The 24,816-nt window shown below is 43.9% G+C and overlaps 1 protein-coding gene across 2 annotated transcripts in view; it reads left to right on the top strand.

Moving 5' to 3' along the window:
* The first annotated feature begins 1,877 nt into the window (after nt 1-1,877).
* Nucleotides 1,878-24,816, top strand: part of ATP10A (ATPase phospholipid transporting 10A (putative)) — a 186,460-nt gene continuing 163,521 nt past the window's right edge. Inside the window, exon 1 of one of the 2 annotated variants that reach the window (XM_072737030.1) lies at nt 1,878-2,446. In XM_072737030.1, the coding sequence (XP_072593131.1) occupies nt 1,989-2,446 (458 nt within the window). In that variant the 5' untranslated portion in view covers nt 1,878-1,988. The remainder of the gene's footprint in view (nt 2,447-24,816) is intronic. The other variant, XM_025982272.2, reaches the window with a different exon arrangement.

Raw genomic sequence — 24,816 nt, forward strand, 5'->3', positions numbered from 1 at the left:
AGACCTAACTTCTTTCCCTGAAAATGCAAGTTCTTTAGCCAAATCTTTCTCTGACCCAGGCCTCTACACATTAATATTCTACCCCTAGGAATGGCGAGGGGAAGAGGCTTGATATATGGCATACAATATTTTCTTAGTATCTGTCACTCTACCCTTCTTACTGGATTCTGACAAATATTGTGGTCTGTGGCAAGGCTCCCCGTAGAGACATGAGACCCTGGCATGGCTGGATGGGGTGTGAGCCCCAGAGTACAGGAGGTGAGTGAGTGTCATGGGGAAGGCGTAAGTGATTTGAGCAAAGCTATGGAAGTGACCTGTAGCAGGCACAAAAGGGACAATCCAGGGCTGAGGTGGTCTGGTGGGAAATGACTGAATATCCCAGGGCAAGAAGAGAAAGGAGGCCCTGGCCTGCAGGAAGCCAGTAACTCCCAGAATCAAGACAGTCCCCATAAGGGCTCTTCTTGCCCAAATCCTCAGCCAGAGTCTCCCTGGCAAGAAATCTCTGCTGCTTTTCTCTGTGCTTCCAAAGGAGAAGGCCACCGTGTTACATCTGTGCATGTCTGGTGGAGAGTGTTACTTGCAGAAGTAGGAACTCCTCATTACCTTTTGCCATACCCAGCATTCTCCCGCCCCCGCCATTCATATGCAACTCTCTCGGACTCCCCATGAATACTGAGGAGAGCCCTTTGTCCCAAAAGACACTTCTGCAATTCTGGTCCTCTCCTCCCCTTCCAGTCACCACCTACAATTTCCTGTCACAGCTTCGCCTAGGCCACCTCAGAACTGCAACACACAGGGGTATTTTGTCTCTGAGGTTTTACCAGAGAGGAAAGGAAAAATGCCTCAAACCAAAGTCTGCCTTTGCCACCACGAAATATTCCTCATTTCAATTAAAAGATAGAATAGAAAAGAAGGAAAAGAAAAGAAAGAAAAGAAAAAAAGAAAGAAAAGAAAAGAGGAGAAAAGAAGCCCTTTTAGGGAAGTAAGGAAAGGCAGCGATAATTAGGGAAAGGACAAAGTCTAGTTACCCAAAAAGTGAATCTGAAAGTAGGTGGAGGTTGACAGGGACAGGAGGGAAGGGTTTCAAGGCAACAGAATCCCGACTTTTTTTTTTTTTTTTAGATTTTATTTATTTGTTCACGAGAAATACACAGAGAGAAAGAGAGAGAGAGAGAGAGGTAGAGACGCAGGCAGAGGGAGAAGCAGGCTCCTCGCGGGGAGCCCGGTCCTGGAACCGTGGGGTCACGCCCTGAGCCAAAAACAGATGCTCCACCGCTGAGCCACCCAGGCGGCCCAGAATCCCGACCTCTTGGGCTCTCTCTAAAAGCAGATACCCTTGGCAAGTGAGGTACAAAAGTCATAGCACTGGTGTGACTCATCTGGATTTTGAGGCCAGCCGGTCGCAGGAGAGGGCTCCCTGCCGGTTTCCTGGCCCGCGTCCCCGTCGGGGCCCGAGCGGCAGAGCGAGCCAGGGGGCCTGCCCGCTGCCGGCTGCGGAGCCTGTTCTCTCAAACTCCGCAGCCCCCCCCCTCCCCCCCCCCCCCACGGTGCCGGGGCGCGTCGGCCGCGTTCTGGAACCAACTGGGGCTTCTAGAAACGAAACCAAACTGCTTTAAAGTTTGCAGCTCCGGCTTTTTACGTTCCCCGCAGTCCGCGGATCCCCAGCCGGGGCGCGGCCACGGCCACCGCCCGGCGCGCGGGAGGACTAGGGGTGCTGGCGCCCCGCCCCGCCGGCCCCCGGCGCCCCGACCGCGGCACCGCGGGCTGGCGGGGCCGAGCGGGAAGGGGGCGGGGGCGAGCGGGGCGGGGCGGGGCGGGGCGGAGCGCGGCGGAGCGGGGCGGGGCGGGGCGCGCGCTGACCGCCGGCTCCTTGCGTCCCGCAGGCGGGGAGCCCGCGCCCCCGCGCCCGAGCGGCCGGCGATGATCACCTAGGAGGCTGGCGCGGGCGGGCAAGAGCGGCGGAGCAGCCGGGCGCGGCGACAGCGGCCATGCAGCGGGAGCCAGCGGCGGCCGAGGAGCGCGGGTGCCCCGGCCGGCGGCGGCGGCGGCGGCGCGGGGACGGCAGGGCGCGCGTGGTGCGCTCCAACCTGCTGCCGCCCCCGGGCGTCGAGGACCCCGCGGCGGGCGCGGCCAAGGGTGCGCGGCGGCGGCGGCGCGGGGGCGCCCAGCGCCTGGCCGACAACCGGCTCAAGACCACCAAGTACACCCTTCTGTCCTTCCTGCCCAAGAACCTGTTCGAACAGTTCCACCGCCTGGCCAACGTGTACTTCGTCTTCATCGCGCTGCTCAACTTCGTGCCGGCGGTGAACGCCTTCCAGCCCGGCCTGGCGCTGGCGCCCGTGCTCTTCATTCTGGCGGTCACGGCCTTCAAGGACCTGTGGGAGGACTACAGCCGCCACCGCTCAGACCACGAAATCAACCACCTGGGCTGCCTTGTCTTCAGCAGGTGAGCGGGGCCGCGGCGCCCCGGGAGCCCGGCGCCGGGCGCGGTGAGCGGTGGCACCGGGCGGGGCGGCCCAGGCGGCGGCCCGGGGGGTGGGGGTGGGGGGGGGAGGCCCTGGCCGGCGCGCCCGGGGCGCAGGAGGCTGGACACCTCGGGCTGGGCGCGCGGGGGGTGCCCTGCCCCTGCCTGCCGTTCGGATGCCGCGTCCACACCGGCACGGTCCAGGGCTGGAATCCAGCAGCCTCATCCCCAGCGCCCCCGCCTTTTGAGAAAAAGGAGGGAAATCCATGCCCTGATCTCTGGTTTGAAGTCCCAGCTTCAGTTTTTGGCCAGGCTTTCTGGGACGGGTTGTTTAACAAGTTTAACTACCAACACAGGTATATAAAGCTCAAGCTTAGATAACCCCTTTCTTGTTTTGGGACCACAGTGAAATTGTCACCAAGTTTTGGTGTGACCAGCACAGACATATAGAAAAGCAGGGGTGGTAGTAGCAATGTCCATCCACTGATGTGAGTTTGGAACAGGGCACCCAACTGGGTGCCATCCCATAGTTGACTGTTTAATGTTAATTTTCTAAAAATCAACCCCAATTTCCAAATGGAAAACGGAGGCTTTCAGGGGTTTTCGAGCCCTGCCCATGCTTGGTACAAGGGAATGTCATCACATTGGGCACTTCCTCTCTCCCGGCTCCTCCCCAGAGTTTTGGACTCTCCGCGCGGGGGAATGCTCTTTTTCCATTTAGACTCCTCACCCCCCAAAAAGCCATTTGGCTGCAGAGCAGTCTTGGAACAGCATCTAGTACCTGAGCCCTTCAGGTGGAACCTCTCAGGAGGACAGGTGGGCTTGGCTTCTCTCCAGAGCTCAGCCCAGCTTTCCTAACTGTTCACCTTGCTCGACTCCTGCTGTAGGGGGCTGATGTGGGCCTCTGTGTTAAAGACATGATCTTGTCCAGCTTCGATTGCATGTGAGAGGCTTCCAGGAAACCCCTTATGTTCACAGTGGCAGATTGTTTCCTTAAAAGATGAGGGTCATGGTTATTCCTACCTCTTGGGATAACGTAGATGCAGAGTATTATTTCTCACTCTTCCAGCAACACTGGTTGTGCTTCATACTTATTTTACAAATGAGTAAACTGAGGTTCACAAAGGTTAAGTAACTTGCTCATGGCCACACAGCTGCTGTGTAGTGGTATTCAAATTCAACCCAGTTTTTTTTTTTTTTTTCAGCTCTACAGCTTTTCCAACATTACTGGTGCTTGAGGTTCTTAAATTTATATAAACCTCACTTGAGGAGCTTGTTAAAAATAACTCTCAGGCTCCATGGCCAGTGTTTCTGACCAAGCTCTTCTGGGATTGGACCCAGGAATCTGAGTATTTAATTAGCACGGAGGTGATGCTTATAAAATGGCTCATACTTTGAGTAATGCTGCCCTCTTGCTCTCAAGGGGTGCCCACTGTCCAGTCAGCAAGCATGATGTCAGTGGACAGGGCCGTGGAATTTCCTGGCTCCTGTTCACAAGAAGCCTGAGGCCAAGAATGGAGGAGGCACCTATTTCACAAACGTCCTCTGTCCCTAGTGTGAGGACTTTGGAAAGCTGTATATCTGCCTTCTGTATGACATAATTGGTGGGACTCCAGCAGGTTTAAGTCTTTACACTCATACCCCTTCCTGTTATCACTGAGCCAGTAGCTCCTGCAGCCTCCTTTTCAGAAATACTTGGGCCTCAGGAAATATAGTATAATTTTTAATTGATAAAGTGTTTTTAACCCATTAAGTCAATTGACCCTTAAAACAATTATCACCCCCAACATGCAGATGAGAAAATAGAGTGGGACCCAAAAGTGGTTCTCTTTACTTGACCTTGGAAGGTTTCATGGGATTTTGAAGCATTCACCTTCCCCTTGGACCATACCTATCTATCTGTGTTCTCACCTTCCATCCTGACCAGACTGAGATTCTTAAATAATCAGTACAGCCCTAGGGGCAGGTCCTCAGGGATAATGATGCTTTCAGGAGTTCCTAAATATCTCCCAGCTCCCAAGTTGAATGCTTTTCTGCGGGAGAGAAGGGGTCCTCTCTTTAGGAAGGTCCCAGGTGCTTATGCGTAGGTATGACAGGGGTGTTCAGAAGCCATGTCAAAATCCTCCAAGCCCAGAGGGTCTGAGATTGATGTTTTCAGGATTGAGCTCTGAGTGGTATGCATTTCTCAGCCCTCCCCCATCCTCTGAAAATGGTGAGAGACTTGTGTACCCATTGCATTCCAGGCTGTGTGTAGCTGCCTTGAAACTCCTGTCCATCAACTCAAACCAGTGCCCTGATTTGCTCCTCACTCTGCCAGGCCCTAGCTAGACCCTGGGATAGAAAAGGAGGAGGCTGGGTCTCACCTAGAGCTTACTGCGGGGAGTGATTACACTACAGGATGTGTCCATGGGTGGGAGACCTGGGCAGGGCTCCTAGCCTAGGGATGCAGGATGTAGTTCAGGAGAGGCTTTCCAGAGGAGGGCATGAGTGAGGATTAGGAAGGATGTGGGTGTGAAGGGCAGATGTTACAGTGGAGGGAACATGGTGGTGGTGGTAGGGCATGGGATAGGGTCAGGGCAGCCTGAGACTACAACCAGGGCATAACCTGTTTGTGGGGGCAAGGTGTGTGCTTGCAGCCCAGGACCTCAGGGGGCTGGCATTGGGCCAGAGAAGTCCAGGAGATGACTTATTTTATGTCAAACCAAAATTTGTTCAGTGTCTTTGGTTACTGCAGAGACAGTGGGAAGTCAAGTTCTGTTTTGGGCTGTGCCATTGCTCTGGTTGATGTGCAGAGGGGTGTAAACGTAGTCAAAGCATATGTAAATCAGAGTATGAGCAAACTTTAGTTGGGGAAGCGTTACCTACTGACACTGTCTCTGGCATTCCTTGGACATCTCTTTGTGTTCTGACTACAACTGAAAATGCGTCAATTATTTACGCCATTATTTATGTTTCCCTCAGTAACATAGTCTTTGGGTCTCTTCTTTATGAGAATCTCCATCAGACTTGTTAGAAATGCAGTTTCCCAGGCTCTCCTTTCTCACCCCTGAACTGTTGAGCCTGTGCAGGTGGGAGAGCTGGCATCTACAGCATGGCTTTGTTTACACATGAAGTTTGTGAAGCAGTCCTCTGCTTCCATGTCCTGAGCCAATTGCATCCTCTTATGGATTTCAGATTGTTGGCATTTAGGAAGATCCTCCTGAGCCATGCCCAGTGGGATGAGAGAGAGGTGGGTGATCCTGGGGGGTCAGGTCCTGTCAGTGGCCTCCCAGCTGGTGGGATTGGTCAGTTTGAGCATCATTTAGTCATGGTCTGGTGGGTTGGAGTGGGTGTGGGAAGCCCTTCATGGTCATGCAGACTCCTTGGTGCTAGCAGAGGCTGGCTAGAGAAGTCATCTCCCTTGGGGCACCAGGTGAAAAGAAAGGGGGCTTATTGAGCAGCCAGCTGGGACAAGGTTGGTGTCATCAGGGGCTTGGGCTAAGAGGGGGGGTAGGTGGTTGCAGGGTGAAGGCTGATGGGGCTGGAAGAGGTGAGGGGATGGGAACACAGAGTCGGCCTGGAGAGGGCTGGTGGCAGAAAAGCAGAGAATAGTTATCAGAGAAGGACATTGATGAAAAAGTTGAAGACTCCTTAGAAAGGGATGTAGCCCAGAAGAGGCAAAGGGAGGAAGCAGAGACCATGCATAGAAGAAAGTGCTCTCATCCTCCTCTTCAACCATAGGGGCAAGTGGATAACACTGTTAAAACAAACAAACCTCACCCCCTGCCTAATAAGGGTGCAGCTTGAGGTAAGGGTGCTACCCAAGGCCCCTGCCTTATTGCACAGTGTTTCCTAACTTGTCAAGTGAGGTGCTGGCCCCAGGCCAGATACCCCTCCTGGTGCTCTTGTCCTCTGGCCCTCCCTCCCTCTGCCCCATGCCTTGACTGGGTCAGGGTGTCATTTTGTTTTCCTTTTGTCTCCATTCTCTTTGTAATAATTCAAGTAGACTCTTACGGACACCTTCCAATATCTGTCTCCTAGATGGTGGAAACAGTATTTCTGCAGGAAATAATCTGAGATGACTTTTCCCAGAATCATTTGGGCTTTGTACATGGATTTGAGTGTGGTGGGTTGGTGTCTTTCCATCCTCCTTTGGGAAAACAGATAGTCAGGAGGTGCTCTAATGCTTACTTATCTTGGAATTGCTCAAACTTTGTTCCCTTTCCTTTGATTCTCACTTCTTTTCCCCAGCTCACTGGGGTTATCTGTCCAACTGGCTTACCCTGGACTTCATGATTTGTTTTTTCAGAAGAGCCTGAAATGACACCCAGCAAAGTTCTCCTTTTGTTTTCTCTTCATTTATCTGGTCTCTCCTCTCCTCCTCTCCTCTCCTCTCCTCTCCTCTCCTCTCCTCTCCTCTCCTCTCCTCTCCTCTCCTCTCCTCTCCTCTTCATCCTTCCCTTTCCTGGGGAGTTGCATCTCTTCCTTGTCAGCAGCAGAGACATCTTTTCCCTAGAAGCATAGCGACTTTGTCTTAGTTGGAGTCAAAGATTTGCAAAAGCAGAGATACCAAGACCAGATCCAGGAGACAGGAATATGCCCGAATAATGCATGACCTCTTTAAGCAGGGCTGTCTCTCAGGTATGCTAGGCAGGACAACACTTGAGGAATTATATTTGGACATTGACATTCATATGGCTTTTAGAAGTTATTTTTCTTTTGATACCTGTCATGTTTTACATGTGACTGGGCTCATGGTTGTCAAATTGTAGAAAAAGAACCTTTCTTTTCCTAAAAATTTGGTTGCCCTCAGAAGGTAGGCATGGGGCAGTTCTTCTTTACTTGTTGATAGGAGGCAAGTGGCGGGGAGCCTGATGCGGGATTCAATCCCAGGACTCTGTCTTAACCTAAGTTAAGGTTAATTCTGTCTTAACCTAACACCAGTCATATTTTCACATTTCCATTTTTTTCAAAGATGGGGAAACTGAGGCCATAATTCCATCTTATCCTCCCAACAGTCCCATTACTTTTTATATCCCCATTTCTCAGATGGGGGAAACTGAGACTTTGTATGCCTAAGGTCTCCTTTAGGAGGCAGCAGTACCATGGTTTGAAACCATAGTCCTCCTGCTCTGACTTCACTTTTGCAGTTATTTTTGTGTTTGAAACCTCTACCCCCAGAAGTAGGCCTCTTTTTTTAAAAAACTGTTGAAAATTTTATTCATCTCAAAGTACTTCCTAACTTCCTCTATGAGTTTTTTTTTTTTTGACCCATTAGATATTTAGGAATGTCTTACTTAATTTCCACATATTTGTGCATTTTCCAAATTTCTTTCTGTTACAGATTCTAATTTCATTCTATTCACACATATGGAGAAGTACACATATAATGTACCCTCATGAGGTTTCAGCAGTTAGCAGCTCATGTTTCATCAGTGTTTTATCCTACCTACTTGCCTCTCCCTTTTATTTTGAAGTACATCCCAGATATTTCTTCTGTAAATGTTTCACTATTTATCTTTAGAAAAGCAATGACTCTTTAAAACTAAACTGCAGTGTCATTACTATACCTGAATTGATACTAAGTCCTTATTAAGTACCTAATCTGTGTTCAGATTTTCATTTGTTTCATAAATGCCATACATATTTCTTTTGATCTGTATGTTTCAATCAGATCCAAATAAAGTCTTACTGTGATTGGCTGGTAGGTCTCCTTTAATCTGTAGATGTCCCCCTCTCAAACTCCATTTCTCTTGATCATTTTCTTCTTGCAATTATTTTGAAGAAACTGAGTTATTTATACTGTAGAGTTTCCCATGGCCTGAATATTGCCAATTACTTTTCTGTGGCATCATGTACATGTTCGGTTCTGCGGTAATTCCTGTTTAGTGGTAGATTGGTCTGGATGCTTTATCAGAACTCCCTCAGGTACAGATTTGACTTTCTTTTCATTTTGTTTTTTTGTTTTTTTTGGTCAAAACCATATTCATAGATGTTGCTGTGTACTTCCATCAAGAGGAACATAATGTTTCTTTGCCCCTGTTTTTCTGATGGATATTAGCAGCCATTTGATGATCATGGCCTCCATCTATTAATTTGTTGGTAGATGCCAAATGTTGATGGTCTAGTTTACTATTGGTAATACTTTTATAAAAAGACCCTTCCCCTCATCTACTACCTAAGTTCCCAGTGGTACAAATCAGGAAAAAGAGAGAAATGTTTGATTTGCATCTCTAGCATCTTCTGGTGGGAACCAGTTGGCTTTCTAAAATTTTTAACCTTTTTATTTTGAAATAATTTGCAGAAAAGTTGCAAAAATAGTGTAGAATTTCTGTATATCCCTCACCTATCCTCTTCTAATTTTAACATTTTACTTGACTGTATTACAGTGGTCAAAACTAAGAAGTTAACATTACCACAAAACTATTGATTTTATTCTTTATTCAGATCTAAACAGTTTTTCCTTTAATGCATTATTGTAGGTCAGTTATATTGCATATTGCATAACTCATTTATTAGGGCTAGTACTTGCTTTGTGGATTTGTGAAAAATTTCTCTATACTGTCATGTCTTGTTCCTGATCTGAGAGGGAAACATTTAGTCTTTCACCATGAAATATGATGCTACCTTCAGCTTTTGTATAAATGCCTTTATCAGGATGAGGAAGTTCTCTTCATACTTTGCTGAACTTTTTTTTTTTAAATCAAGAAAGAGTGTTAGATCTTGTTAAATGCTTTTTCTTATCTGAAATGATCATCTGGCTTTTGTCCTTCATTAAATTGATATAATTATTACATTGATTTTCAGATGTGAAACTAAATTTTTCCTTCCTGGGATCCATCCTATGTAGTCATGGTCAATCCTGTGTAGTCATGGTGTATAATCTTCTTTATAGTTTACTGGATTCAGTTTAGTAGAATTTGCTGAAGCTTTTTGCATTTGTATTTATATGGGATATTGGGATGTGTGTATATATCTCTCTTTGGTTTTGTTCTAAAGAAAACACTATCCTGGCATCATAGAATGATTTAGGGGTGTTCCTACTATTCTCAGTTTTAGAAGAGTTTGTGGAAAGTTGGTGTTCTTCACTAAATGTTTGGAAGAATTCAACACTGAGGAGAACTTCAATCTAGGCTTTTCTTTGTGGAGTTTTAAAATCACTAGTTCAATCTCAATACTTGTGGGTCCATTCAGATGTTCTATTTGTTTTTGAGTCAGTCGTGGTATTTTCTTATTGTCCTAGGACTTGTCTGTTTCATCTAAATTATCTTATTTGTTGTCATATACTTGTTCATAATAATATCTTCTAATTCTTTTTATATTTGTAAGGTTGGTAATGATGTATCATCTTCTATTACTGATTTTAACAATGTGAATGTTCTTATTTGCTTGCTTGTTCTAGCTAACGATTATCTAATTCTGTTGATCTTGTCAAAGAACCAAGTTTCTTTGTATTGATTTTTCTCTATTGTTTTCCTATTCTCTATTTCATTTATTTCTGCTCTAATCTTTATTATTTCCTTCATTCTGTGCCTTAGGCTTAGTTTGATCTCTCTTTTATAGTTATTGAGGTAGAAGATTAGGTTATTTTCTGAGTAATTTTTTCTTTGTTTTTAAAGATTTTACTTATTTATTAATGAGAAACAGAGAGAGAGATAGAGATAGAGAGAGAGACTGAGGCAGAGACACAGGCAGAGGGAGAAGCAGGCTCCATGCAGGGAGCCTGATGTGGGACTCGATCCCAGGTCTCCAGGATCACTCCTTGGGCTGAAGGTGGCACTAAACCGCTGAGCCACTCAGGCTGCCCTTTTTCTTTGTTAATAAAGGTATTAACAGCTACACATTTCCCTGTAGAAACTATTTTAGTTGCATCTCATAAGATTGGTTGTATTCTTTTTTCATATTTTTTTGTCTCAAAGTATTTTCCAGTTTCCCTGGTGACTTCTTCCTTGAATTCCTGGTTATTTAGTAATGTAGTAATTTAGTAATGTCTTATTAATTTTTACATGTTTGTGAATTTTTCAAATTTCCTTCTGTTAGTGATTTCTAATTTCATCAGATTGAAATACTCTGTGTGATGTCAATCCTTTAAATTTGTTGAGGCTTGTTTCATGATCTATCCTGGAAAATGTTCCATGTGTGCTTGAGAAAAATGTGTATTCTGTTGTATAAAGTGTTCTAGAGATATTTGTTAGGTCTAGTTGATTTAAAATGTTTACATTTTCTATTTCCTTGTTGATCTTCTGACTGATGTTTTAGTCATTATTGAAAGTGGGGTGTTGGAAGTTTCCCAAGTCTTACCAAATCTTTTATTTCTGTTAGCTTTCGCTTCATGCATTTTGGGGCTCTGTTAGATACATATCTTTTTTTTTTTACGATTGGTTTATTTATTCATGAGAAACACGGAGAGAAGCAGAGACACAGGCAGTGGGAGAAGCAGGCTTTATGCAGGGAGCCCGATGCGGGACTCAAACTCAGGACTCCAGGATCATGCCCTAAGCTGAAGGCAGACGCTCAACCACTGAGACACCCAGGCACCCCTGCATAGCTGTTTAAAATGTTTGTCTCACTGATGAATTAACCTTTTTATTATTATAAAATGCATTTTTGTCTCTACCAATTCTTATTTTAAAAATCTGTTTTGTCTAAAATTAATATAGCTACTTAAGCTCTCTTGGTTACAGTTTCCATGGTCTATCTTTTCTCATCCTTTAACTTTCAACATATTTTTGTCTTTGAATCTAAAATGTTTGTCTTGTAGATGGCATATGGTTGAATTTTGTATTTTGAAAAATTTATTCTGCCAATTTTTGCCTTTTGTCATAGTATTTTATTAACATTTAATGTAATTACTGATAAGGTAGGATTTATGTCTTCCAATCTGCTGTGTGTTTTCTATATGTCTTGCATGTTTCTCTTCCATAGACTGCCATCATTGCCGCCTTTCAGTATTTTCTAGTGTACCATTTTAATTCCTTGTTGTTTCTTTTACTAATTGATGTTCTTAGTTATTTTTGTAATGGTGCTGTAGAGATTGCAGATAGTATCTTAATTTAAAATAATGTAGTTCACATTAATACTAACAATTTCCATTGTGTTTAGAAAATGTCAGGTTTAATCCAATTGGTAGTGAAATGGAATAGAGAAGCCAGGCAAAAGTTGGTCAAACAAGCTTTTAATGGGACGTGATCTCAGCCGGTGTGGTTCCATGGCCGGTAGGGGAGGGAGAGAGCAGGGAAGTCCCGGGCAGGGAAGTTGCTCCCAGGCACACCGCTGGGGGGTCTATAAAGGGTTTTGGCAAGAAGATGGGGGCTGGGCGGCATTCCGATTAGGGCAAGGGTTACAGGTCTTGTAAGCTAAATTAGGGTAGGGCGGCAAGGCTGCGTTATTGGGAGGGTGCTGGCCTGGGGTTGGCCGTTTTGAGGTCCCCAGTCTCGCCAGCCCAACAGAAAATTCATTCAGTGCCCCCCTCAGTGCCCGTCACCCAGGGTGTTATTCTATATGTTGGCAAATTGAACACCAATAAAAGATAAATTTATTAAAAAAAAAAAAGAAAAAAAAATTCATTCAGTATAATTCTATTTTTTCTTTCTCCTTTGTGCTATTACTATCCTATAAATTTGTGCCTTTACACATCGTAAGTCTATCAACACAGATTTATAATTACTGCTATATGGAATTGTCTTTTTTAAAAACTTTATTTAAATGCAATTAGCCAACACATAGGACATAATTCATATCAATAAGTAATTATCTTTTAAGTCCACATAGGAAAAGAAACAGTTATGAAAAAATATACTTATCTTTTTTGCATTAACTGGTATATCACCTTCAGGCAGCCATGTGATGTGGAACTATTGCTGCTGATTCTTTTTTTTTTTTTTTTTTTTAAGATTTATTTACTTTAGAGCGCAGGCAGTCCCACATGAGTTGGGGAGGGGCAGAGAGAGATTCCAGCTGATGCTGCCGCCAGAGCAGAGCTTGGGGCAGGGCTGGATCTCCTGGCTGCTGACGTGACCTGAGCCAAAACATAGAGCTGGACGGTAACTGACAGAGTCAGTGAATACTCTGGGTATTGGGCTTTACCCACAGAGAAGGTCCAGCTCAGCTCCCATTACAACATTGTTCTGAGGTTGGGACTTTGTGAGTTACTTCGAACTCAGCCTGCCTTTTCTGGAAGGGGTCAGATATCTCCTGTCTGGGAGCAGGACTGCCTCCAGGTGTGCTTGCAAATACTTAGTTATCACAATGATTGCTGGTCTTCCTCGTGCTTGGTGCTTGGTGTTCATGGCCAGGCTGCTGCATGGTATCTGATCTACTTGCTTTGCTCTGGACAGTCCCACCCCATAAAAAACTGCCCTGCCACCAAGGCCATTTAGGCCCTCATTGAAAAGCATTTTGGGGGCACCTGGGTGACTTAGTTGCTTAAGCATCTGCCTTTGGCTCAGGTCATTATCCTGGGGTCCTGGTATTTAGCCCCACATCAGGGTCTCTGCTCAGTGGGGAGTCTGCTTCTCCTCTCCCCTCTGCTTGCCACTCTATCTGCCTGTGCTCATACCCTCTCCCTCTTTCTCTTTCTCTCAAATAAAACCTTAAAAAAAAAAAAAGGATTTTGGGAAGACTTTGAAAGAAAGCACTTATCCATGTTTCTGGATTACTTGACTTGAGAAGATTCAGAAAGGTCTGTGTGACATTGGGGTCCTGCCCTTCACAGTGGGTGGTCCCTATCTGCTGAATTCCTGAAGCAGGGGAGCCCAATGTACTTATTTGTACAACTCTTAACCTTGCTATGTATAGTACGTCGAAGGAACTGGCAGTTAAAAATGGAAAGGCTATTTTGATTTTGATTTTTTTTTAGAATACTCTTAGCTTGGTTTTCCATGTTTGCTTGTTTTGCATTTTCCCAGAGTACAGTTTGTATGCATTGCCCTGGATATACACTCTGTGGTTATTTTTCCCCTGAGTATATTATAGTTTGAAATATTTTGCCTACAAAACTATTTTCATTAGGTAATAACACATTCTTTTGCCCATTTTAAGCCAATCAGGGACAATTAAAACCCCTTCAATGAGGTTGAACCCTTGCCAACACTTAGATGCTGAGCAGGCTGCATCTCTCTTCAGCCCAGTGCCCTCATTTAAATAGAAGGGAGGACTAAGTGACATGATGCTCAAAAAAGGCTGAAGCAATGCCAGGCAGGCAGGTAAGTGTTTGAAGAAGCTCATTATTATGATTATTACTACTACTATTATTTCTATTATTGTTCAGAGCTTTTGGTCAAAATCTTTCTTAACATTGTTAATTACACTGAAGTAGATGTACTGCCAGCCCAAACAACGAACTTTAAGTGTCATTTAGCCTGTGTGGTTTCACCATAGGTAAGTGGACAGTTTTGGAAAAGCATTTTGAAATACTGAAATAATGGGAGCAGTGGACTCCCATTGCTACCTTCATGAACCCTTGATAATCCAGGGGTACCCTTGGTTGGCTCAAGTATCTTCTTAGAAATACACTTCACTGGAAAAGCACTACAGGGAAATAGCAAAATTAAGGCATTTTTGTTTCTTAGAAAGCAGTGTGATGTAGTACATTAAATATTTGGCAATAACCCTTTTATAAATGTATCAAATAAGTTAAATTCATTGATCCATTTAACGATGTCTTTGAAATTCTCATTTTTGTTTAATCAACTGTTGTAAAAATTTAAAAAAATCCTAAAGTAAGTCTTTGGTTTTCAAAAGGAAAACAAACCTAGAGCTGCCAGGACTTGCTTCCTCCAGAGATATACCCTACAGGACTCCTCGGACAAGTGCTTCCCAGGCATACTAATCCATGATCTGTGATCTCAGAACAGTCAAGACGTAAGATCAGTGTGGGAATCTGCTTTAGTTTTTCTTGCCCATCAGGTTTGCCTCTTTCAGGAACTGTAGGACTTTCCTAGGAAGGCCCCAGGGTGTGAGACGAGGGGTAGTCTGGGTCTTATAAAGCTGTCCATCCCAAAGCTCTGGAGCACCCCTGAGAATCCCATTTCTCCCACTTCTCTTCCTGTTGTTCTTCTCTCCCCACCAGTGCTTTTATGAATGGAACCTGCTGCCCCCAAAGGAATCCAGTAGCTGAGGGGTTAATGAAATGGAAGGAAATGCAGCTGTCACCAGACAGTCTAGCTGAGCTCTTTGTTCTCACTTCTTACTACTCTTCTATCCCACCCTTTGTTTTTGTGTATTTCTAGTAGCAGTTTTTTAAAAAATCAAGTTCAGGAGGGTCTGTTTTTGGTTCCTGTTTGCATACTTCGTCAAAATGTGACCTTGGGACTCTTGGTGGTATATATAGTATGTCAGCTGTGGATAGGGAGGTGCATGTGGTGGATGCTCAGTGGCACCACATCTGTGCCACCCAGACTTCTTGTTCCAGCAGCCTCATCTCATTTGGGTGGCACCCATAATCTGGGTTTCATCTAGACGTTCCAGTTCTCTCAAGAGGTGAGTGGGTAAAAGAGGGGGCCCTGGGACTTATTCTGAGGATGTTGGCATAACCTTGTTCTGTGCTTGGGCAGAGATGCAGATAGGGCCTCTCCCCCAGCCCTCTGCCATGTTGGACATCATTCTCATTTCAGTTACAAAATCTGTCCTCTCTCTCTCTCTCTCTCTGTCATCTTCATTGCACAGTGGCTCAGGAAATGTATTGACTCCAAAAACTCAGGACAATCTGAGACAAAAAGGCAACGCAGGAAGTTGAGTGTTATCAGGAGGGAGACAGTGGTTCCTCTTGGGATGCTTTCAGCTTTTGTCTCTCTCAGAACAAGCAAACCATTTTAAAACATAAGTCCAAGTGATATATTTCAGAGTGTCTTCTATAAATGACAAATAAGGGCCAGAAATGTTCCCCACAGATGTTCTGCCGTCTCAAGATACACATGGCATTTATTTATTTTCTAAAAAAGAGCACTTTTATTAAATTGCCTAATATTAGTTTTGTCTTGTTCCTCACGGCTAGTTGGTAGAAGCCTAGGTGGTACCTTTCCATATTGTAATTGTTATCACCCTCATTCTTTTCTTTGTTCATTTTGCCAGGACAGACTTTAGTCAAATCAGATGTGTGCGACTTTTCCTGGCACTTCACTGGCATTGTGACTTGCATTGTAACATTTTCCATTTACAATTTTTCTTTTTTTGGAAAGAAAATCGTTGCCTTTAAGTGGGATGGAAAGTTTGATTCATTACACTGAAATCTGGTTGCTGCGTTGCCTTCTGTAACAGCACGGTGAGTGTTACACCATGTTGTGGCTGGGATGCCAAGCTTGCAGAGGCCCCTGGTGCTCTTTCATACAGAGATGAGGACCCGAATTGGGTCCCAGTACTGTGGCAGCAGCCCCATAGATAGGAACTTCTTCATGGGTTCTGTTTAGACTCACTGTTGATCACTGTGAACCCCCCTGCTTATGGTCTTAGTTTCTTTTTTCCTTTTGGTTTCACATCCTCTTAACTGCTCTGTGAAGTGTGTAGGGGATATAATGGGGATTCCCTCATAGTAAGTCTGTGGGGCTGGGTGGAGGGAGCATAGTGTCTGTGATTCCTGGCTCTGTTCCAACAAGTGTGTACAGTAACGTCTTAAATCAGTCCCTGATTTTTCAATCCTGTGTTAACTTTGTCTTTTCATTGTCTGTATTTGAGGCTTTGACATCTGGGGCCCTATAGATCCTGGTGGTTTACAACCCCTCCCAGGACCAGCCAGTTCCTAGTGAAGGCCAAGGACTTGTCTGTGAGTGCACCTTTCATATGCAAACCAACCAATCCAGAGCCTACACTCCAAATACTTCTTTATTAGACTGTTGTCCTCAGGACCACCATCTCCCTGCCCGCAATGGCCGGGGGCTAGGCGGGGGTGGGGGGGGGTGAGGGGTGGTGGTGCGGGTGCCAGACAGCTAGGGGCAGCCCCTGTGTACCACAGCTCACTGAAGTTGTTGCTAAGCCTGCTTACCCTACCTTTCCTTCCAATGGAAACCACAGTAAAGAGTCTTGCTCACATTTTCCCCTTGTCCTGATGGGCCCAAGTGCTTCCCTGTGTTGCATGCCTCTTCCTCTTGGAACTGTGAATGACTGTATTTTTAATGGCAGTCATCTCCTGATCTGTTGGCCTCACCATACCTGAATAATAATATACCCTTCATTTTAAGACATATCCCAAGAAGCTGCTTCCCTCAGGCCTTTTTCACCCTCCTTGTGTGCTTGACTTTACTTGTCCTATCTACTGCTGCCTTTGTCGGTGCCTCACTTCTGGTTCTCCTTCCTCATTGTCACTAGAGCTGTATTTTTTGGGTTATAAATATGTCATTTATTTTTCTTTGAATGTTGGAACCTACCAGTAAGCCTGGAGGTCATGCCACTACATGGTGGGGTACAGCCCTGGACCTCTGTGCATGGGATCCTGGGACACCTGTAGCCCAGCCCCTCTGCACTCTGCCACCCTCACCCCATCTCTAGGCCTTTTTCTCTGACTCCTGATGACTGCTCTCTCCTGCTGCCATCTATGCTGGGAGCAGAAGTCCTCCCTCTGTACCCTGGGTATTACTGCCCTTCTTCTGTTCCAACTGTTTCTACAGACATACTGCTCTGTCCTGCTCTCTGGTCCACTCTGGGACCAGCCAGTTTTCACTGTCTCTGTGGTTATTGTTCCAGAGCAGGGCCTCAGCATCTTTGACTGAATATATAGATGAGTGAGTGAACTAATCATGATATATGGGTCATGGCACGATGAATGCCTGTGTTAGAATAATGGCCCCCTAGAGATCCTGGTCCCCAGAACCAGAGACTATTAAGTTACATGGTACAGAGGTATTAAGGTTGGTGTGATGTGAGGGCAGTTGCTAATGAACTGACCCTGAGATGGGGACATTATCTTAGTTCTTAGTTGAATCACAAGTCCTTAATGTAGAAGAAAAGAAGGCAGAAAAAGATGCAGTGTGAGAAGGGCTCAGGAATTCTCTCTGGCTTCAAAGATAGAAGAGCCACAACTTGAGGAATGTAAATGGCCTGGAGAAGCTGAAAAGTCAGAGCAACAGACTTTCTCTTGCATCCTCCAGGAGGAGCACTGTCCTGCAGAAACCTTGGTTTTATTCCCATGAGACTCATGTCTGACTTCCTGACTTCCAGAACTAGACAATAACACATTTGTGTTGGTTTAAGCCACTGAGTTGTAATTTTTAACATCAGCTCTAGGAATTGAATACATTAGTGTTCCTGGGAGGATATAACAAATACCAAGTGCTTTAACTACAGTTTTTGGTGTGTTACTATTGAGTTATATAGTATCAGTTAAAAACATCTGTAACTATTTGAATTAGCTGAGAATACATGAGGATCTCACTTTACTTAGTGGGATCACAAAGACATGATATGTTGGAAAAGAGGTGTTTATTATTTTCCAGTTGAAATATTTAATAATTAAACATTATGCATTTCTCTAGTATGGTATGCTTTCAGAATTTTAAAGAACTTGTACGGTGAAGTTCCTGGCTAGCCTTGTAAATTCTTCATTGACCCTCTCTGGAAGTGGTGGCTGAAGAGAGGCCTCAGCTCAGCTTGGTCAGAAGGTCCAAAACTGGAGAGTGGAGAGGTGGCCCATGGGCTCTGGGATCCCAGGTGATGTTACCCAGGGCCGCTGACCACCTACTTGTCATGCACTACCCTGCATGATCATCCAGGGCCATCTTCAACTTGGATTTGTGTGTAGATGGGATCCAGTTGTTTAAATATTTCAGGCTCTTGAGAAAGTGTCTCAAACCAGATAATTATCCTGATAACATGACAGAAACCAGAATTTACCAAGGGTAAATGACAAAGAGGCTGCATATATCCTTTTTAGAAAAAATTAAATGTTATAGACAGTCTTTTTACTGTAACTGGATCATATGAGTCATCTTCAATCTTTTTTTTTTTTTTAAATTGGAGTTCAGTTTGCCAACATATAGCATAACACCAAGTGCTCATCCCATCAAGTGCCCCCCTCAGATCCCATCACCCAGTCATCCCCACCCCCTGCCCACCTCCCTTTCCACCACCCCTGTTTGTTTCCCAGAGTAGGAGTCTCTCATGTTCTGTCTCCCTTTCTGATATTTCCCACTCTTTTTTCTCCTTTCCCCTTTATTCCCTTTCACTATTTTTTATATTCCCCAAATGAATGACACCATATAATGTTTGTCCTTCTCTGATTGACTCATTTCACTCAGCATAATACCCTCCAGTTCCATCCACGTTGAAGCAAATGGTGGGTATTTGTCATTTCTAATGGCAGAGTAATATTCCATTGTATACATAAACCACATCTTCTTTATCCATTCATCTTTCGATGGACACCGAGGCTCCTTCCACAGTTTGGCTACTGTGGACATTGCTGCTATAAACATCAGGGTGCAGGTGTCCCGGCATTTCCTTGCATCTATATCTTTGGGGTAAATGCCCAGCAGTGCAATTGCTGGGTCGTAGGGCAGATCTATTTTTAACTCTTTGAGGAACCTCCACACAGTTTTCCAGAGTGGCTGCACCAGTTCACATTCCCACCAACAGTGCAAGAGGGTTCCCTTTTCTCCGCATCCTCTCCAACATTGGTGGTTTCCTGCCTTGTTAATGTTCCCCATTCTGACTGGTGTGAGGCGGTATCTCATTGTGGTTTTGATTTGTATTTTCCTGATGGCCAGTGATGCAGAGCATTTTCTTATGTGCTTGCTGGCCATGTCTATGTCTTCCTCTGTGAGATTTCTGTTCATGTCTTTTGTCCATTTCATGATTGGATTGTTTCTTTGCTGTTGAGTTTAATATGTTCTTTATAGATCTTGGAAACTAGCCCTTTATCTGATACGTTATTTGCAAATGTCTTCTCCCATTCTGTAGGTTGTTTCTTTTGCTGTGCAAAAGCTTCTTATCTTGATGAAGTCCCAATAGTTCATTTTTGCTTTTGTTTCTCTTGCCTTCATGGATGTATCTTGCAAGAAGTTGCTGTGGCCAAGTTCAAAAAGGGTGTTGCCTGTGTTCTCCTCTAGGATTTTGATGGACTCTTGTCTCACATTTAGATCTTTAATCCATTTTGAGTTTATCTTTGTGTATGGTGAAAGAGAGTGGTCTAGTTTCATTCTTCTGCATGTGGATGTCCAATTTTCCCAGCACCATTTATTGAAGAGACTGTCTTTCTTCCAGTGAATAGTCTTTCCTCCTTTGTCGAATATTAGTTGGCCATAAAGTTGAGGGTCCACTTCTGGTTTTCTATTCTGTTCCATGGATCTGTGTGTCTGTTTTTGTGCCAGAACCACACTGTCTTGATGACTACAGCTTTGTAGTACAACCTGAAATCTGGCATTGTGATGCTCCCAGCTATGGTTTTCTTTTTTAATATTCCCCTGGCTATTCGGGGTCTTTTCTGATTCCACACAAATCTTAAGATAATTTGTTCCTACTCTCTGAAGAAAGTCCATGGTATTTTGATAGGGATTGCATTAAATGTCAGTTGCCCTGGGTAACATTGACATTTTCACAATATTAATTCTTCCAATCCATGAGCATGGAATATTTTTCCATCTCTTTGTGTCTTTCTCTATTTCTTTCAGAAGTGTTCTGTAGTTTATAGAGTATAGATCCTTTACCTCTTTGGTTAGGTTTATTCCTAGGTATCATGCTTTTGGGTGCAATTGTAAATGGGATTGACTCCTTAATTTCTCTTTCTTCAGTCTCATTGTTAGTGTATAGAAATGCCACTGACTTCTGGGCATTGATTTTGTATCCTGCCACACTGCCAAATTGCTGTATGAGTTCTAGCAATCTTGGGGTGGAGGCTTTTGGGTTTTCTATGTAAGGTAGCATGTCATTGGCAAAGAGGGAGAGTTTGACTTCTTCTTTGCCAATTTGAATGCCTTTTGTTTCTTTTTGTTGCCTAATTGCTGAGGCTAGGGCTTCTAGTACTATGTTGAATAGCAGTGGTGAGAGTGGACATCCCTGTCTTGTTTCTGATCTTAGGGGAATGGCTCCCAGTGTTTCCCCATTGAGATTGATATTTGCTGTGGGCTTTTCAAAGATCAATTTCAGATGCTTAGGAATGTTCCCTCTATCCCTACACTTTGAAGAGTTTTGATCAGGAATGGATGCTGTATTTGTCAAATGCTTTCTCTGCATCTATTGAGAGGATCATATGGTTCTTGTGTTTTCTCTTGCTGATGTGGTCAATCACATTGATTGCTTTACAAGTGTTGAACCAGCCTTGCATCCCAGGGTAAATCCCATTTGGTCACTTTGAATAATCTTCTTAATGCACTGTTGGATCCTATTGGCTAGTATCTTGTTCAGAATGTTTGCATCCATGTTCATCAGGTATATTGGTCTATAATTCTCCTTTTTGGTGGGGTCTTTGTCTGGTTTTGGAATTAAGGTGATGCTGACCTCATAGAACGAGTTTGGAAGTACTCCATCTCTTTCTATTTTGGTGAACAGCTTTAGTAGAATAGGTATTATTTCTTCTTTAAACGTTTGATAGAATTCCCCAGGGAAGCCATCTGGCTCTGGACTTTTGTGTCTTGGGAGGTTTTTGATGACTGCTTCAATTTCCTCCCTGGTTATTGGCCTGTTCAAGTTTTCTATTTCTTCCTGTTCCAGTTTTGGTAGTTTGTGGTTTTCCAGAAATGCGTCTATTTCTTCTAGATTGCCTAATTTATTGGCGTATAGCTGCTCATAATATGTTTTTAAAATCGTTTGTATTTCCTTGGTGTTAGTGGTGATCTTCAATCTTTTTTGATCTCACACCCCTGTCAGTAAAATGTACTTATGCATGTGCACTTAATGTGTGTTTATTTATGTATAAATCATAGGCATTCAGTACAGGATTGAATGAGTAAATAAATACATTAGTAAATATTTATTAGTTAATAAATCAATTAGAGAGGAATATCAATTATAAATCAAAGTTGTGATATTTTTGCAACCCAGTGATGGTGTATTTTTTTGCGTGTGTCCACTTCTTCAGGGACCGTTGCCCTGGAACATCTTCAAGTAGCTTTATGTTGTAAAATCATCTCAGACCACTGAAAGAACATTGTATAGTTTCAGTTGTATGTCAGCCCAATTCATTCTTTTGATTTCCCTTTTATCTGAGATTACTTATGAAGTTTTGAAAAGCTATAGGCACCACCATGTGCACAAAGGGACAGTCCTTACTTTTGTGCAGTGGGGTTGGTTCTGGTGGTCAAGAACTGTGAGGTGCTGGGTATCTGACTAGGTTCACTTTCTGGACCTTTGTGGGTGACTGCTGGTACAGGTGGTAAGCCAGCATGGGCTTGTGACTTCACACTGGGCAGCCTGAGCTGGGCTGCACAGGCACACCAGCCTCCTGCCTTTGAGTGTGCCTTTCTCATATGCCTTAAAATTTTGGATTTTTTTTACTATGGTCAAGTATATATGACATTTGCCATCATAACTGCCTTTAAGCTTACAACTCTGTGGCATTAATTATATTCACATTGCTTGCAGCCATCACCACCACCTGTCTCTAAAACTTTTTCATATTCTCAAAGTGAAACTCTGTACCCATTGAACACTTAAGTCCCAATTCCCTTCCCCAACCCTTGACAACCACTATTGTACTTTCTGTCTCCATGATTTTGAGGTACTTTTAGATACCTCATATGCGTGAAGTTATTCATGTAGTATTTGTCCTTTTGTGACTGGCTTACAAGCTTCGCATAATGTCCTCAAGTTTCATTCATGTTGTAGCATGGGTCAGTATTCCCTTCCTTTTTGAGGCTGAAAAATATTTGGGGATGTGTACATATCCCATTTTATTTACTCATCCTTATGGCGATGGACACTTGGGTTGCTTTCATCTTTTGGCTGTTGTGAACAATACTGCTGTGACCATGGCTCTGTGCAAATAAATGCTTGAGTATCTTGTGATTTACATTTATGGTAACTTTTTGCATGAATTTAATTTGGATATCCTTTTCAAGGTCTGTATCTAGGATGGTACAGTGAGGGATGGTTATTAGGGCACCATGAATTGTGTATGGGGTCATTTTCCTATTGTTAGTTTTTGTGTTGGTCTCATGAACTCTAAAGAAGGTTGCTCTAGCCCTTTAACTGGAGATGACACTGCCAATGGACAAGCATCCAGGATTTCCAGCCACATGTTTACTTACCACACTTGTCTCTACCCCTCCCTGGTCCCCCTTTTCCTATGGACCAGGACACACACTCAACTTGGAGGAGTTGCTATCAACAGAGACAGTGTCATGTGCTCCTCTATGCTCTCTTGCTTGGCTATTACCCCACTATTTATCTTTGAGTTTGAGATTCCTTTTGAATCTAGAGGCAGCCCTGCTTGCTGGCTGCCTGGGCACTGCTGTGGGCCTGCAGTGTAGTGTGGGAAGCAGTGCTGGAGGCTGAGGGGACACTGCTGGAGGAGGTCAGGCCCGGTCACTACAGCTGCATTCCCATGGTGGCCTCTGATGCACAAACGTAGAATGGTCCATGGTGACTTGTTGATTTTGAAGCCATTGATCTTGATTGCCGTTCAGTCAACTATTTTATCTCCATCTGCCTTTATGGTTATCCATAGCATGCGTCCTTTGTTCACACTGACCTTTGGCAGTCAGGTTAAGGAGTTGCCTGCTAGTGTATCTCATGGCTGAGGAGAAGCACTGGCGGAGGGGGGTGGGAGCCGATGTTTTACTTGGTGATTGTCCGCCATGCACACAAAGGTACCACTTTCTCGCTGCATTTGGGGGATTACTCCTGGCCAGTTCAGCCCATTGATAAGGCCTTTGTTCTGGGCTGTGCCCCTTTTGGTCAAATCAGATGCATGCAGTGATTGATGATGGGAGGAACAGGGAGATCAGCCTTATCTAAAACTTTGTCAGAGGACAAGTCTCCAGGTCCAGAGTGGCTGGCTGCTTTGCAGCTGGGAGCTGAGCCAGGGGTGTGGGGCAGGGCAGGGGGTCATGGGGAGGGATGGGGGAGCTGCACCCTGGCAGCTGTTTCTCTACTTCACTCATTTCTCATTGTGTGATCATAACGCCCCCTCTGAAAGAGGCTGGTTTTAAACCTTCTTTTACTAATGAGTGAGGGCTTGCTCTACCTATATTTTAAAGGCTTCAGGAACACAGAAGTTGCATCTAAAGGAAGATAATTTCCCTTATTTATTTTCCTTTTGAATACCTGTAAATTTCGTTTATCTCTTTAAAAATAATGGGGCATTCATAAAAATGAATACATTAGGAACATAGAGATAGGTAGAAAAATATCTCTTAAGCTTCATTATTCTAGACAGGATCCTTAGTTTTGGAAAACTTATAAACATGTATTTTATTCGCATCATAGTTCACCTCGAAGCTGCAGTTGCTTAACCCTTCCTTCTGTGGAAGGTCCAGCTGGCTTAAGGATGGGATGCAGAGAGAAACTCAAGAATTATTTTCTCAAGGTCATTTCTACTGAATGGTGAATTCTTTTTTTGAAAGTGTTCAGATTGCAACAGTATGACATACAACCAATTGGAAATAATAGGTATTATCAAAGTATATGACAGAGAACTTTTAAATAAGGTAATGATTTGTCTTGAACAAAAGTTTCTACTGTGGTGGGCTTTGTCACAGTTTTGTCAGAGGATGATACTGTCATTATAGACAGAAACTCTGAAACTGTACCTTGAGACCCTGGGAAGAGGAATCAGGTTAAAAGGAGCCCTTTCTGACAGTTGCCTTTTGAGTGTTCTTGAATTTAGAGTTTTGTACATCAACTGAAAAGAGCATCCAGAAATAGCTTCTAGAATTAGTGGAGTCTGTGGCAATAGCTGTGAGTATGGTGTGATTTACCCAAGTAACTCAAATGTTGGGAGTTTCGTGTTTGTGGTTACTCATTTGTCTTTTATAATTTGGGAATGAATTCTCCTTGAATATCCTCAAAAGACCTTTTCTATTCTTGATTCTTGGATGAACTCTGAATACACGGGAAATAAGTGAGGTTATTTATGGCTAAAGGGGGGATGTTGAAAGAATATGTATTTATACATAGATGCCTAAAAGACCTGATATGTGGCGTGTGTGTGCCCTATGTGCACACAGAGCTGTGCTTGCTATAATATAATGTAGAATTATAATGACAAAGCACTGTACAGAGAGGAGGATCTCTTTTCTGCACCAAATAATGAACTTTGAATTGGGAAAATGTATCTTTGTGTTTTTATAGGGGTAAAATTCAGTTTCTTTTTTTCCCAATAAAAAGATAATTTATTATGTTTTCTACTATTTAAATCACATCTCTCTCCACTTGTAGAGAATTTCCTTCCATTTCTAGTTTTCTGCTTTGAAGTTTAATTTCTGCAGAGCTGTGTTCCCTGAAAGCCT

This window comes from Vulpes vulpes, chromosome 14 (genome assembly GCF_048418805.1).
Source record: "Vulpes vulpes isolate BD-2025 chromosome 14, VulVul3, whole genome shotgun sequence".
NCBI classification, from domain to species: domain Eukaryota; kingdom Metazoa; phylum Chordata; class Mammalia; order Carnivora; family Canidae; genus Vulpes; species Vulpes vulpes.